The sequence below is a fragment of the Electrophorus electricus genome, chromosome 2 (assembly GCF_041902795.1).
Source record: "Electrophorus electricus isolate QZ-2024a chromosome 2, ASM4190279v1, whole genome shotgun sequence".
Classification (NCBI taxonomy): Eukaryota; Metazoa; Chordata; class Actinopteri; order Gymnotiformes; family Gymnotidae; genus Electrophorus; species Electrophorus electricus.
Window position 1 is genome coordinate 1651715 of NC_137498.1, and position 15786 is coordinate 1667500.

The 15786-nt window shown below is 51.4% G+C and overlaps 1 protein-coding gene across 16 annotated transcripts in view; it reads left to right on the top strand.

Annotated features, from left to right (window-relative positions):
* The first annotated feature begins 1261 nt into the window (after positions 1–1261).
* The window catches only part of ptprk (protein tyrosine phosphatase receptor type K), a 91759-nt gene continuing 77234 nt past the window's right edge, over positions 1262–15786 (top strand). For 9 of the 16 annotated variants that reach the window (XM_027030390.3, XM_027030395.3, XM_027030396.3 and 6 more), the window contains exons 1-2: positions 1267–1469; positions 2828–2851. In XM_027030390.3, coding sequence (XP_026886191.2) covers positions 1397–1469; positions 2828–2851 — 97 coding nt within the window. In that variant the 5' untranslated portion in view covers positions 1267–1396. Of the gene's footprint in view, positions 1470–2827; positions 2852–15786 lie in introns of all 16 variants that reach the window. The other 7 variants (XM_027030403.3, XM_027030401.3, XM_027030404.3 and 4 more) reach the window with 4 other exon arrangements.

Here is a 15786-nt window from a genome sequence, read left to right on the forward strand (position 1 = left end):
CCGTTCATCATCCAATCGCCAAGCCCTTCGCAAGCTGTGGGAGTGAAGGTGATGGAAACATAGCAGCGCGCACACCCATAGTTAGCGCAGGACAAAGCACCGCCTCAGTGGGAGGAGCCTAGATCGGCCAAGGCTACTGGCTGACCTGATCTTTCATAACCCAAGTAAAAAAGGTTTTTTTAACCTAAAATATGTTGTACTACATTTTGCGATTCTAGCGTTTCATATTTTAAAAGGTTTTAAGTCCTGGGAGAATCCACCATCGCCTTCAGCCTTGACTGCGTACAGTGCCTTCACTGTTGTGTCTTTCTCTCTCTCCTTCCTTTGCTCACTCAAAGTTTCCTCTCTCTCTCTCTCTCTCTCTCTCTCTCGCTCTCTCTCTTCTTTTCTCTCTTTCTCTCTGTCAGACATCACCTGTTTCTTTCTTTCTACGATAATCCCCGTGAGACCAGGGAGGTCGCATGCCGTGAACTTGTCAGTCGAACCGAGCGCCGGCCAGACAATTCTGACACTCGGAGCTGGCGCGTCCGGAAGAGCCTCCTTCCTGAAAGCTTCAGATCGGCATTGTCTGCGCGACGGCCAGACCCAAAGGTTCGCCCTCTTCCGTGTCTCCCGCCTCCACAGCATGGAAGTGCGCGACGTGACGTGGTGTCCTGCGATACACACCTGTAGCGGCGTGGGGAAGAATCTCTGCAGTGAGTGCCCAGAGCGCAGAATCGAAGGCTATCGTGTTGGGAACCAGCCGTAGACATGTGAGGTGACCCCTGGAGCTCGCGTGACCCTGAATTAATTCAATAATAATTTGGCCTCGCTGCTTCTCCAGAAAGTGATTTATTGATACAGGTATACATGAAAAAATCCCCCCTCCACTTCCCCACACACACCCCACATGCACACACAAGCACAGTTTTTTGCATACATTTCACACAAATGAAACCTTATTTGTGTGGTCATTTTTCATTTTATTATTGTTATTAGTATCATTATTATTAATTATTATAATAATAATTGTTATTATTATTAATGTTATCATCATAAGACATCAGCGTTTGCTTTCCTAGTTCACTTTCCAGCTCTTAAATTATTAAATCAGCTCCATGACCGGCACGGTAACGTTCACCTGCGCGTGACGACGCCGCTCGGACGGAGAAGGACGGAACCGGAGGTGCCGACGCGCGAGCGGTAGGGGGCGCCTGACCGCCTGCGGAGCCGCGCGCGCCTGATACGGCGGCGTTCAAACCGGGAGACGGCGCTGACGTCATAGGCTTGCTCTCCACTCGCGAGCGAAACGAAGTGGCCGAGAGCGCGAGGCACAGAGAATGGGGCGCGCGGAACGGCTGGAATAACGACGCTCGCGAAACAGTTCCGAAACTTTGGGGAAGTCTACGCGCCGGACATGGATACGGGCACGCTGGGCTTGGTGCTTCTGCTCGCGACGGCGCGCGGCGTCGGTGCCCAGCACACAGCCGGTAAGTGCACGCGACGCGGCTCGCGGAGAAGGGCGAGGAAAGTTGCGTCGGTGGAGTCTAGAGGTGCGCCACGCGCGGTTGAACTATGCGCGAGGAAACAAAAAGTCGACCTGGGGGGTTTCAGCGTGCGTAAAAGAGCGGGCGCGTGGCGCAGCGTGGACCCGTTCGAGGTTATGCGTCTCGGGCACTTCGCGGTTTCCACGCGGAAGGGCAGGTAGAGGTGCGGAGTTTGCTAACCGCTTCCGGCAGCGTCTCGGGCTGATCCGCGAGACTGCCGTCGGTCCTCGCGCTGAACCCAAAAACTTTTCTCAGCCCGGTTTTTTTCTGCGCACCCGCTCGGGGGTTTGATTGCGACTCGGATCGACTGACAATTGATCGATAATCACGCGCATTCGATAAAAAAAATGCGCGTGAAGACGAGCTGGCCGCACGAGACGGAGAACTGTTCGGAAGTGTTTCGGGGAGCGGAGACCTCGCGCGCGCGCCCGCCAGCGGAGTTTGGTCGCGTGCGCAAGGGGGGCTGCGGGGGTCGCGGTCTGCGCTGGCGTTAAAGCACGGGGTCGGCTCTGAAAGGTCTTCGGAGCCGCGCCAGCAAATGGGAGAACGGCGGTCACTTTTGAACTTTTTCTTCGCCCTTAATCGCTCCATTCACGAGCAAATGTTGAAATGATCGGGCGAGGGTTTAATGGCTCAGTTGCGCCTTTGATGTTTCAGCGGCGTGAAGTGCAGTGCGACATTTGGAGCGCGGGCTCGAGTCCAGCTGCAGGAATGACGTTTAGTTTTTCCAACACTTGGTCACGCGCGCCGGTTAAAGGTCCGTCCTGAATAACGCGTCTCTCTCGCCGCGTGCCAAAGTGCCAGATTGCATGCATGCGCCCGCGAGACAGAGACGTTTGCAAGGGGTGTGCGATCCGGCGCGCGTACATGCACCCGAACCTGCCGGTGACGGGACGTGCTCCTGTCTGTGTGCGCGTGAATAATGCACGGGTGGCTTTATTGGCGTAGATTTATTGACCATTAACTTCTACTTTCAAACAGGAGTCTTTCTCCCCCGCCACCTAAATGCCCTTAAATAACTTAGTTATTTACCCCGATGCCAATCATCCGCATCTGTCGGGACTGTGACCCCTTAACCATACCCCCCCCCCACACAGCCGTCCGCGTGATAACTCTTAACGTCATCAGCCATCGGTAACGGCAGGTGTCAAATCCGGGGTCGATTATCGGTGTGTTGCGTTAAAAATAAATACCACTGCATGCGCGAGCTGCGAATGGGGCAGATTAGCATCTAATCGCTGGTCTTCCTCTCTCTCTCTCTCTGTCTGTCTCTCTCCCTCTCCCCCCCCTTCTGGCCGCAGTGCAAATGGGACATGCGGAAAAAGGTGAGTTGCCTGTCTGTCGTCATCATCATCATCGTCGTCATCCACATTAAGATCTGTCCCCGGTGCGTTCCCGTGACCCCGTGCCCGAGGCCTTGTGATCCCTCGTGCACTCTTATCGCCACAACGAGACCCGCCGTCTTAGACCGTGCGCGCGCGAGCGGAAACGTCTCCTTTCACGCGGACCGGCCGCGCTAAAATCGTCAAAAATCGATTTCGCGCGACTGGTTTGAATCGGACGTTTTCCGAACGTCCACTTGTTTGGCCGGCGACGCGCGAGCAGCTGCGGGCGCAGTAAAGGGCAAACCGAGCGCTTCTTTTGTCGCGCGGCTTTCTAATAGGCACCGTTCTCGTGTTGACTTTGAAAACCGTTTTCAAAAGGACACAAAGGCAGTGAGGACTCGTGAATGGCTCACAGGGACAAAGGCGCTTCTTCCTTCCCTTTTAAACTCCCTTTCTCGCTCCGCTCGCGGAGGGCCTTGCGCTTCCGACTGCTCCGAGCGTTCGGATGCGCGTGTTCGGGCCGGGCGGCGACTGCTTCGGTCTCTGGGCTGATCGCGGGGGGGGGGGGCTGCGTTCACATCGTTATTTCTGCGGCTGTCTCTCACGTCGGTCTTCACTGGTGTGGGGATAATCTCCTCTCTGTGTGTGTGTGTGTGTGTGTGTGAAGGAGGCCCAACGCGGCGGGATATGAAGTTAGGTCTGGTGTTCCGTATCGCAGTGTCTCGCCTGTTCTCGTGCCGGCTGGGTTATTTCGGACCTCATTTCGCTCCGCAGACTTTTGGGACGGCATTATTTCCCCGCCACAGTAACCTTTTGCTTTATTGATGGTGTTCTGAGCTGTGTGTTTTGGTCGTATTCAACCAGACCCCATCTCTCTCTCTCTCTCTCTCCACACACACACACACACACACACACACGCCCTCAACCACTTCACCCTGCTTCTTACATTAGTGCCAATTGATTATGATTCACGTTGTAATTACTTTATCTGAATGTTAACTGGACACAGGCTACCATATACGGTTTATTTTTGTGGTTGGTCTTATTTTAGGCTTGTTTGTATTGTGGGGGGGTGAGATTACACCTCGACAGAGCAACTTCCTGCGTGCGGAGCCGGTGGTTCGTGAGACTGAGTCTGGCCCGGCTGTCTGGCGCGTTCCTTTCTCGGAGAAAAACGCGTGAGAGAGAGATTGCTTAACACAGCACAAGCGTGAGGGGCTCGTTTTTGCGTACTAGGGAGAAAAGCTATTTACAGTGGACAGGTATTGTCCTCGTCCTTCTGTGGGAGTGTTTTCAGATTATGCACGTGAAATCAATACCTGACAAAACGTCTCTGTGATTTTAATTTTTTTTGCCACACTATGGATTTTTAATCTAACCGAAATTCGGCGAGCGCTGCATAATTCGTGCAGCGGGTGGGCGGTCCGCATCCCTGTCCCTCCTGTTAGGGGTTTGTCAGCATGTTACGGGGAGCGCGTGCGCACGCGCCAGTATTTTTGCTGCCTTGCATGAATACACACAGAAGTTAACCTGGCTGTGAGGCTCGCGCAGGAGTGTGTTCAGTTCTGTGCGCAGTGCTGGTAATTAAGGAGTTAAGACTCCTTGCTTGGTGTTGCTTGATGTTGAGGTGACCCTTGACCCCTCAGCTTGACTGTCTGAATAGGGTGGAGATCTCACACACACACACTGCTTAAGATGCAGCAGACAATGACCTCTCTAGAGGCACCTGGAGGGTTACTCATAGAGCTGGAGAAGACACCCACACACACACACACACACACACACACACACCACATCTCATTCTCTCCCTTTCACTCACATGCGTACACACACACCACATTTCATTCTCTCTCTCTCACTCGTGTGCATGAGCACACACAGGCTCATGCCATCTTTCTCACACACATACACCCCCCCACACACACACACATACGATACATCTCAAACTGTCTCACACACACATGCATGGCTAGTGCTCTTTGTCAATGCAGCACTTTGTGGATTAGAGCCGTAATGGCCGCCGTCGGCTCTGTGATTTTTGCCTTAAGCTCCTTAGAGCTCGTTGTCCGATCGGGGGCGGGGGGGACCCATCCCACCCCCCCACCCCCCCCCCCATGGAGGTGGAGGGAGAGAGGGAAATGGAGGAAGAAACATCAGGGAAGGTTTTCCTCAGTTTTAGCCTTTACTGTGCTGCTGAAGAGAGTGTCACCTTTTAAAAACACCAGCAGATTCCAGCCAGGAAGGTACCATCAAACCATAGTTGGTGGAGGAGAAACACACACACACACACACACACACACACACTCTACAGGTAATCTCTTGGCAGGCCTGTGTTCAGCATTCCTGACACTCTGGTGCTAGAGTGTTTTTTTTCCCCCCACATTTGTATGTCTCAGACTGCATCCTGAGCTCCGAGTCCCACTGCTGGGGGGGGTTTGTTGGGAGTGTGACTCAAACGTGAGGAGGTATGGTGGGCAGATGGGAGGTTGGCGTGTGAGGGAGCGATCGCTGCTGTGTGTGCGCTGTAGAACGGAGGAAGCCAGACTTGGGAGGCAGCGTTGGGCCGGGGTAATGGAGCGCGGGTGCTGGGGTTTGACTGGTTGCTCCCAGTGTCTGTCGGTCTGCTGCTTTACTCACTAATGGGTGCGGTACAGCGTTTAGGAGCACTGCGGTTTCAGGTGTCTTAGGCTTTGGGTGTGTGTGTGTGTGTGTGTGTGTGTGTGACCACACCCTCTGGTTTGGGAGTGTAAACTCTTTGTGGGAGAGTGAGTGTGTGTGTGTCTCCTCCCCCGCCTTTCACGGTTCATGTTGCACTTTGCACCGTTAGCGCCGGTGTGTCCAGCTCTGACGTTTCTGTCTACATCTCGTCCTGGTATTTGGACAGAGGTCTGGAGCTGTGGTAGTGCTGAGCCAATGTGTGTGTGTGTGTGTGTGTGTTGCTGAGGGGTGCTAACTGAAATGTAGCATGCTGTGTTTGACGCTCGTGTTGGGCTGAGTGCTCGGTACGGTGTGCTGAGTTTCACTTGGCACCTCTCACACAACAAAAGGTTCAGCTTGGTGTGAACTAGTGTGGGGGAGGGGGATTCCTGCCCCGCCCCTTCTGGGGTGGAGTCAGGGCTGTGCACAGGGGAAGGGGCATGCTCCCCTGTCTATGTCAGGGGGGAACCACGACTCCTCCCACGTCTCTCTCACCTACTGCTCCCTCATCTTCTCTCTGTTCTCTCTTTTGCTCGCACTGGAATGACTCTCTCTCTCTCTCTCTCTCTCTCTCTCTCTCTCCTTGCATTGGGGGCTCATTTAAATGTCGACACACGCACCTGGTGACAGACACTCTTTAGATAAAAGTGTGCAAGCGTGTGCACGCGCATGCGGATGAGTGTGTGTGTGTGTGTGTGTGTGTTGCTCTGGGAGGCGTGGGCTGACCCGACCCCCCTGCTGTGGGTGTAAACTGGAACTCTGCTCTCCTGCGCCAGGTCCACTGGTTCGGTCGGTTGTCTTGCTGTTTGTGAGAAATGGACAGAGATGGACGTGTGTGTGTGTGTGTGTACATGTTCTAACGTTTTATCTGTTTAAATGGTTGAATCTTTGTTTTATTTCTTTGTTTTCAATGTAAAAGTGACCGGCAGACCATATGGGGAAGAAATGAACCACACACACCTACACCCTTCACTCCACCATGGTTTACTGCACTTCCATCCATCTTTGTTGTTAAGGGTTGAGGTATGTGTGTGTTCTGGGTTTTCTCATGGTTTGAACCACACACATGTGGTTTGGGTTAAGCATGCTTCCCTCTGTTTGAACTTGTCTGAACAGAGCTGACCAGCTCGCTCTGTGTGTGTGTGTGTGTGTGTGTGTGAGAACTTTGCTCCAGAACAAAACATGGTGCTGTTTTCAGTGTTGATTATCGCATGAACACACATCTACACAACTATGTACTTGTGTGTGTGTGTGTGTGTGTGTGTGGGGATAATGAACTCTCTTTTGTTGGGTTCCTACCCGTCTCGTCTTTCCTGGTTGTGTTAATTTACACTGACGATAATGTAACTTACACACTCATGCCAGTAAAGCAGTAATGAGGGAGAGAGGCGGAGAGAGAGAGAGAGAGAGAGAGAGAGAGAGAGAGAGAGAGAGAGAGAGAGAGAGAGAGAGAGAGAGAAGGAGTGGAGGAGGGGGTTTCTGTTGTGCATTAAATAAAAAGGCAGCTCCAGTAGGGTTAAAGGTTAAGTGGTTGTGATTCTACTGAAATGGCTGAATAACTCGGTACTTACACACACACACACACACACACACACACACACGTTTGTTTGTTTTTTTTACCTTCGTGCTGTGGGAATGGCTTTATCTCTCGGAGGAAATCTTCGTGTAAAATCTCATTGTTTTCTTGTTTGTCGGGTGTTGATTTTGCATTAAGACTAAACAGCCGTGTTTCCGTGCGGCTCCGCGTGAGACTGGGACCTTGGATGTCTGACCGCACCTCTGAGCCTCCACCACAACCGTTACGTCCACCCTCCTAATATTTATAGGAGGATGAAGGCAACTGCCGTTACCGTGGTAATCGGCGCACTAAGGGCTGTGACGCCCAGGCTGGGAGAACGACTCGGGCAGCTCCCGGGAACAGAGAAGACACTACCCGGGACCCTCGAGCTCCGCAGCGACTGGTAGAGGACGCGAGCTTGAAGGAGAGAAGGAGAGAGGGAGAGAGAGCACCTGAGGGAGGGCGAGAGGGGACATTTATTTATATATACACACCCACATTTGGAAGGGAAGGAGAAATTAGCCTCTGATTGAGGGAAATGAAAGGTCATTTGTGTGTGCACTCGCGCGCATGTATGAAAATACAGGTTGTGAACAAATACAGTATGTGAAAATTGACTTTGAATGCAAGACATCTGCACACACACACACACACACACACACACACACACACTCTCACTCTCTTAGGTTCCAGACAGTTTGAGCTGTGGCAAACCAATGATTACATCCGCGTTTGAAATCAGACCTCAGAGAGCTGTGGCATGGAGAGAGTCGCGTATCCCAGGGTTCCCGATCACTGGGTGAGGCAGGCGAGGATGCGAGTCACGGTCCAGGCTGCGTTTGCAGCGAGGTGGTGGTGGAGACTTCCTTTAGTGTTGCGCGTTACGGCTTTTCCTCTATTCTTCCTCTCCCAGCACATCTGTTCGTGTATCTGACCAAAGAAGCATGGGCTCTTTGACGTGTGTGTGTGTGTGACCCTGGTGCATTGGGGGAGATTTCGAGCACAAAGCTCTTGTTGTCTGTGGTATAGAGGACTGCCTACCAATGAGTAACCAGCGTCCGTCCTCCTAAATCTTCCTGTTCCTCTCTCCCTCTCTCTGTTCCTGCACAGTCAGGGACATGCAACTGCTTATCAGGCGCTGATGCTGCTAGCTTATGGACGCCATCTTGGTTCAAGCCTTGAACAGTTCCCACATGTACAGGCTGAAATCTTCTGAGTGTGTGTGAGGGTAGAGAGACGCCTCCAGTGCATCTTCTTCTTTCTCGCTAATGTTCTGAAAGTTGTGCAAGTCACCGGTTCACTCTGAGACCCACACACGCATTCAGTTGAACGCAACCCGCATATTTGCCTTTCGCTCTCTGATTAGCGCGGAAGGCTAGCGGCCTGCTAGTGGCTGTGAGATTTTGGGGCGCGCGTGTGTTTGTGTGGGGTGGGTGTGTAAAATGACTTACTGTCTGCATCACACATCACTCAGTGGTTGATCTAGTGGAGTACACAGGCACAACCTTTTCAGGCCTGCCCCGTAATTACTGTGTGTGTGTGTGTGAGAGAGAGATCTGCCCTGGCAGGTTTTTAATTGTAAGTTGGTAGGTCTGTGCTCTGACAGGCTCTCTTAATGAGCGCCAGGGCAGAACTGACGCTTTGATGTGGGCTGACGTGAAACATCGAGCACCCACGCTGCCAGAACTACAGCGTGTGTGTGTGTGTGCGCATGGGTGTGTACGCGTGTGTGAGGTTCAGCGTTCCTGCTGAGCAACTTTTGGCATGTCTTTTCTTTCTGTCTTGTGTGTGTGAGACACTGAATTAAATGTCCTCCTCTGGCTGAACCTTCCTTCCTTGTGTTTGATGTTTGGCGAAATTGTTTTAATTTACGTGTGCGTGTCTCTCTCTTACGCGCACGCAAGCACACACACACACACACACACACACACACACAGACTCTTTCACCTTCCTGCAGGCAAGGGAAGTGGAGAGGATGCTGGGAATTAACCGGCTTTCAGTCACGGCACCTGGTCACTCGCGCTCTCGTGCTCTCGCACTGTTTCTTGCAGTGCGCGCTCGCGCTCTCTTTCCGGTCTGCTCTTTCTCCTTCATCTCCTCCCGACTTTGCCCTGCGAGTTGCGAGCGCCTGTTTTTGTGGGCGCGGCCTGATGTCCCTGGGCGCACCTGACACGTGCGCTGTGCGGCTCGTACGTCTCTGTTCAGCCGGGATCGGTTTGTCAGAGACAACTTTGACATCCCGTGGCGACGCTGTTGAACCTGCTGCTCTGCTGTCGCCGTCTGTGGTCGCGTGCTACGGATCTGCGAATATGATTGGAAAATGTCCGCACACATGGTAGAGTCTGAAAATCAACTGACCTGAAGTGGTGATCTTGTGCATGTGGTACAGAGTACACGTGAGAGCGAGGAGTGTGTGTGTGTGTGTGTGTGTGTGTGTGTGTGAGTGCGAGTGAGGAGTGTGTGTGTGCACGAGTGTGTGTTCTGTCCTCTCTTACATATCCAACATTATTTGGCAATTAATCAGAGTTTGGCTGAGAGAGAGATCCTTTAATACCCCACCCACCCCCGACACACACACACCTTCTCTTCTCTTCAAGTTCTGAGTTGTTGAAAGGATGGTGATGGAGAAAAATGAATCAGTGTTTTTGGGTTGGTACAGAGATCCAGAGTGTGTGTGTGTGTGTGTGATTTTAAACATGTGCATGTACTAGATATATATATATATATATATATAAGTGTGTGTGTGTTTGTGTATTGAAGTACGTGTAACTCTTTGGCAGCTGGCGGTGTGTTTACATTTTAATTGCGGTGAAATCCTCCTGCTTCTGTGTGTGAGAGTGAGTAAGAGTGTGTGTGTGTGTGTGTGTGTGTGTGTGTGTGTGAAGGGTATCATTTAAGCCTGCTGTGGAACAGACAGAAGCAATCGCTCATCGAGCTGCCCAGATCTGTCAGCGCGCCAGACCTGTCTGGGAATGAAAGCGTGCGGAATTAACTCGCTGGCGTGGTGTTGCAGCTCCGTTCCGAGACGGGAATGTTTATTGATTTACTCCGACGCGGCACGGAGTACGGCAGGGATGTCTGAGGGGGAGAAACACATGGAAACAAACACCTATCTGTTTGATGTTTTCATTAAGAAAATCAGATTATGTTCAGTTGGACTAAATGTTTATCGTCTCCGCCAAGGGCCCTTCAGACAGACACCAGCGAATATGTTTATTTAAATTTATTTGAGTTAAAGTCAAAAAGGTGCAGAGAAATGGTGTGTGTGCGTGTGTGTGCGTGTATGCTCCATATGGGGGATTATGATGAGGTTAATAACCAGGTTAAGTGGTCAGTGCTTAGTCCCCAAACAAATCCTCAGCCCCCACAGAATACAGACCTGCTACACAGTGGTGACTGTGGTGGGTGACTGCGTCACTGTGGTGGGTGACTGTGGTGGTTGACTGCGTCACTGTGGTGGGTGACTGTGGTGGTTGACTGCGTCACTGTGGTGGGTGACTGTGGTGGTTGACTGTGTCACTGTGGTGGGTGACTGTGGTGGTTGACTGCGTCACTGTGGTGGTTGACTGTGTCACTGTGGTGGGTGACTGTGGTGGTTGACTGTGTCACTGGTGGGTGACTGTGGTGGGTGACTGTGTCACTGTGGTGGTTGACTGTGTCACTGTGGTGGTTGACTGTGTCACTGTGGTGGGTGACTGTGTCACTGTGGTGGGTGACCGTGTCCCAATTCTCTCTACCCCCCCCCCCCCCGCCCCCCCGCGCGCGCGCGTGATGTAATGGGGAGGGGCGGGGTTAAGCCCTGACGGTGGTGACGCGTCATTAGCAGGCTTCTTCCTCTGCTGGAAATGTCAGCTATTTAACCGACTCCCATGACCCCGCCCCCTCCGCACATGAGCTCAGCCAGTGGCCTTTTCTCTGAGTAGATCTGGACTTTTAATGTTCGTGCCTTCAGAATATGGCCGTGTGTGTGTGTATTTTGAAATATTTTCTCTGCATCCACTTCTCTTTGTCTCTCACTCACACACACACACACACACACACACACACTCTCCCCCCCATGCCGTCATGAGTCTTCCTTCGGGCTGGCGTCTGTTTTGAATGACCTCAGTCTCCTCTCTCCAGGCTGCTGGTGACATCACAGTGGACTCTTCGTTCATCTTGGCTGAGGGTGTGTGTGTGTGTGTGTGTGTGTGTGTGTGTGTCTGTCTCCTGGAAAAGTTTGACCCAGTTTTATATTTCACTAATTTCCATTTCTTTGTCTTTGTGAGAAGCCAACCTAGTGTAGTGTGTGTGTGTGTGTGTGTGTGTGAGAGAGAGAGAAATATTGCTATTGCATGACTATATTACATTTGTCATAGTTTAGTGTGTACCTGTGAGTGTAAATATGTGTTTAGGATGAGGTGTACATATAGTGTAATGTACCACTGGTTGTGTGTGTGTGTGTGTGTGTGTGCGCATGCCATATGGGAGACAGGGCTGGAGGTGTTGTTCTCCAGATGGCCCAATCTTCTTCAACCCTCCTCTTCCTCTTGTTCTCATCTCCAGATGACAAATGTCACATTTTGTTGTTTCCACACACACACACACACACACAGATTCCCAGCTGCCTTGTTTACCTGTGTTAGCGTTTGCTGTCCGTGGTGTGCTTATAATATCACATTTAAACCATCCATACAACAGCTCTGTGATCATCTGGTCCTGTCTGACCTACTCCTACTCTTCGCTTTGCTCAAGAACACAGCGTGACGCCACCATTGCTTGGTGGGGCTCGGCGATCCGAGTCAGGTCGCGGGGGCCAGCGTGGCGAGGTGCAAGAGAGGGAGCGGGTGTGTCGTGCTGTGATCGTCTCTGCTGCCCTCCGCCTTGCAAACTCCACCTGAGGGTGGAGGAGCGCCGCCCCCAGGGTCCGCCCGGGGCACTGTCCCAGTGCTGCTTCGCGTGTGCGCTCCTCCTTTAGTGGACTTGCGCTCGGATCTTCCGTTGGCCTGGTCGTCTCGCACACACCTCTACCCACGAGCCCCTTAGACGCACCTCTAAAGAGAGTGGGAGGGAGAGAGAGAGAGAGCGAGCGAGAGAGAGAGGGAGTCAAGTTTTCCATCCGTTTTGTCTTTTCTTTCTCTTTCTCTTCCTTTGTCGTGTTCAGTCCGACTTCATTGGCAAAAATTCCTCAAGTTGTCGCTCATCAGTGAAGTTCTACACAGAAGTAAAAAAGAAGAAAAATGATGGAGTTGTATGCCAGGCTGTGTGGCTCGCCTCTCTGGAGACACACACACACACACACACACACCACCCTGCAGGCGGTGAGGGGGCACTGTGGATCTGGCTGTGGGCACCGTGGTCTCACTCCTCCACAGTGCATGACATATCATCACAGAGAGCACTCCCCAAAGTCCAGGGAGGACAGGAAAATTTTCCTTCAGAAGATGAGGAAAATTATATCTCCTCCCCCCCGGCAGGGTGTTTTTGTAGCGGTGCATCTGGCGTTGTAAGAAAACGGTGAACGTTCTGGGACGTTCTTTCTCCTGGACGCGCCCCCGGTGTGCGAGCGCGTGGGGAGGTGTCACCCGGGGCGTAGGAGCAGCTGGCAGAGAAAGAGAGAGAGACTAGCTGGTTTGACAGCTAGCTGGTGGTTTTTCTGTCGTAGGTCTTGACTGGTGGAGGCTTTCCTTACTAGAAGTCGTCGGGCATTTTGTTTTCGTAGAAATGCATTTTAAATGTGTGCGTTCTCAACAAGGCCCTACCCGATTGGGCCGTGGTGTTTGTTTTGTCAGGTGTGTTTGTTTATCTTTTGCATGTGCCAATTGCTCTGTACGAAAAAGCAGGACATTGTGGGTGGAGTGTGAGAGTGAGAAGGGGTGTGTGTGTGAGCGTGAGAGTATGTGTCTGTGTGTCTACATGCGTGTGTGTGTGTGTGTGGGGGGGGGCGGGGGGGAGAATAGAGGTTAAGTTGGAGAGTGGGAGAGTTTGTGTGTTATAAATAAGCACACTAATATAGTACACTAGAATTAGCTCTAAATTATACAAGCTATTTAGTTAAGATTGTTCCTTAAATAAGCATACATTCGCACAATACATTTTCACTTATTTTCGTCTTGTTGTAAACAAGGAGAAGGTTTCATAACGAATATCTTTCTCTTTTCACTGTTGTGACCATCTGGGTCGTGTTGTCCGCGTCCAGTGGTCTAAATGCGCTCGCGGCTTTTTCGCTCCTCTAAGGACATTTGTCGAGCGATTTCTAAAACAAAGTTGTAGTTCTGACCCAAAAAAGAGCCACTTTGATCTGCAGTGTTTGGGATACCCCCTACAGACGGCACCGCGGGGCAGATGCTGACGTAGTTTGTCAACAGATGATGTCATTAGCTTTGTGAATAGATGAGACCATTTCTTGCATGACGAGGGGTTAAATTTGGCATCGGTACCGTTATTAACACACTGCGCCTCCACCCAAACTGGTCCGACCGGGCGCTGCTGTCCCGACGTCTCGGTTAATGCCCCTGGGCGTTCAAGCAGTCTTTATTGTCGAACCCTTTGTGTGTGTGTGCGTGTGTGTAAAACGTGGTCTTTTTTGATTAATTGTGCATTTCTTGTTAAATGTGTGTTGCAGAGTCCAAGCTCCAGATACTGGCATTTTTATGCACGCACACACACACACACACACATCCATACTAGATCTATGGCACTATGTCACGTTTCTTCCTGGAGAAAGATTTCTCAATTTCTTTTTCATTTCATTTGATCTCATGTTGGTGTGGTGTATCCGCGGGCGATCGTGTGGTGGCGATGGTGTAGCAGCGGGCGATCGTGTGGTGGTGTTTAACTCAGCTAGTGGGAGAGCCGACTGCTGTTTGGCCTCTAATTCTTCACTTGCATGAACAGCCTGGACAAAATCATCTGGGATTTTCCTAGAACATGACCAGCAGGAGTATATATACACACACACACACACACACACACACACACACACACACACACACACACACACACACACACACACACACACACACACACACACACACACACACAGAATGGTTTCTTTCTGTCTCTAAATCAGTCTGATCCAAATGACACATGAACCTCTAATTGTGGGCGTATTCCATGTCAGCAGGTGTCACTCTGAGCAGGAGTATAAGGGCGGAGTCTCCTGCGGATGACATCACAGACAAGACTGCGTTCTGACTGGCTGTTTCTCTGTCGGGGTGGCTGGCACTGAACTGGGAGGTTGAGGCAGATGATTAGCAGTGCTGGGTTTACTCTGAGATACAGGCTTGCAGACGGGGCGGAGTTAGGGCGGGGCGGAGGCGGAGGGGGTGGGGTTGGGGCGGGATGGAGGTGTGGCCACCAGGAGCCAGGCAGTGAAGTGTGTGGGGTGGTGTTGGGTTACACTGCCAGAGGCTATGCGCTCTGACCTGAGAACAAACACACACACGCGCACACAGGTCTCAGGTTGTCTCTCTCTCTCACACGGAAACACGCTCAATGAAATGGGTCTCATATTACCTTACACAGACACACAAATGTGTCACATTACTTGAAGTGCGCACACACACACACACACACACACACGCGCGCACGAGGATTGCCCGGTTCCTGAGCTGGGAGAGCAGAGGTCTGAAACGGTCCCAAGGAACTTTAATGTCTATACTGTGTCCTTAAAGTCCCCAATCTCATTCAGACTAACACAGAGTGCCTGCAGCCTGCGCACACACACTACACATAGCACAGCAAAATGGAACACACAGAACAACAAACTGCTTAAAACGCGCAACACGGCAGAACCAAACGCACCGTTTTGTGTTTTCATTTCTTGTTTTCTCGTCACTCAGGTTTCTCCATGTTGAGCTGGGCTGTTGCTGCTGTTTTTGTTTGTTGTTTGACTTTGGCTTTATCAGTCATGTGAAGGCTTCATTTCCTGTATAAAACCCTCAGCTCTCCATGTTTTGTGTTGGGGACTGTGTGTGTGTGTGTGTGTGTGTGTGTGTGTGTGTGTGTGTGTGTGTGTGTGTGTCTGTCTGATCGCCTGCACTGACACCCTCCCCCTCCCCGTCTCCGGCCAACACTAAAGCCCGAACTGCAATCCCGGCTTACTTCCAGACTGCTCCAGAATCCCGGGACATATGCTGAGGATCGGCGGAGCCTGGAAGTTCCTCGTCTGGCAGACGTGACTGTGTGGAGAGAGTTTAGTGTTTAAACGAGGGAAGCCTGCTCACTAACTACTAAACTACGAAACTAACTAGTGAACTAAACTACGTAATTAACTAAATAACTCTTAAATTACGAAACTAAATAACTACTGAACTAAACTACAAAACTGGATTGCTACTAAACTCACTACTGAAGTAAACTACTAAACCAACTGAATAACAGCTAGGCTCCATTGTGATTTTGTATCGCCGGGGGGTCAGGCCGGGGTCTCTGGACCACAGCCCTGCAAAATGATGGTGTTTTGTTTTGTGTGTGTCCCCAAACACTCAGCTGCTTAGGTGTGTTTGCAGAGAGCCCCTGAACTGTTGTCACGGTGACGCCTGCTACGGCCAACAGCCGCCAGTGCTCAGAATGTCCACCCCCTACCTGACCGTGAGCTGTGTGTGTGTGCGTCTGCTGCTCTGGAGGTTGAGGATGACCTAACCTACCCTTAACCCGTAACCTTAGCCCTGTCATAAAAGACAAACAAGCAGTCTTT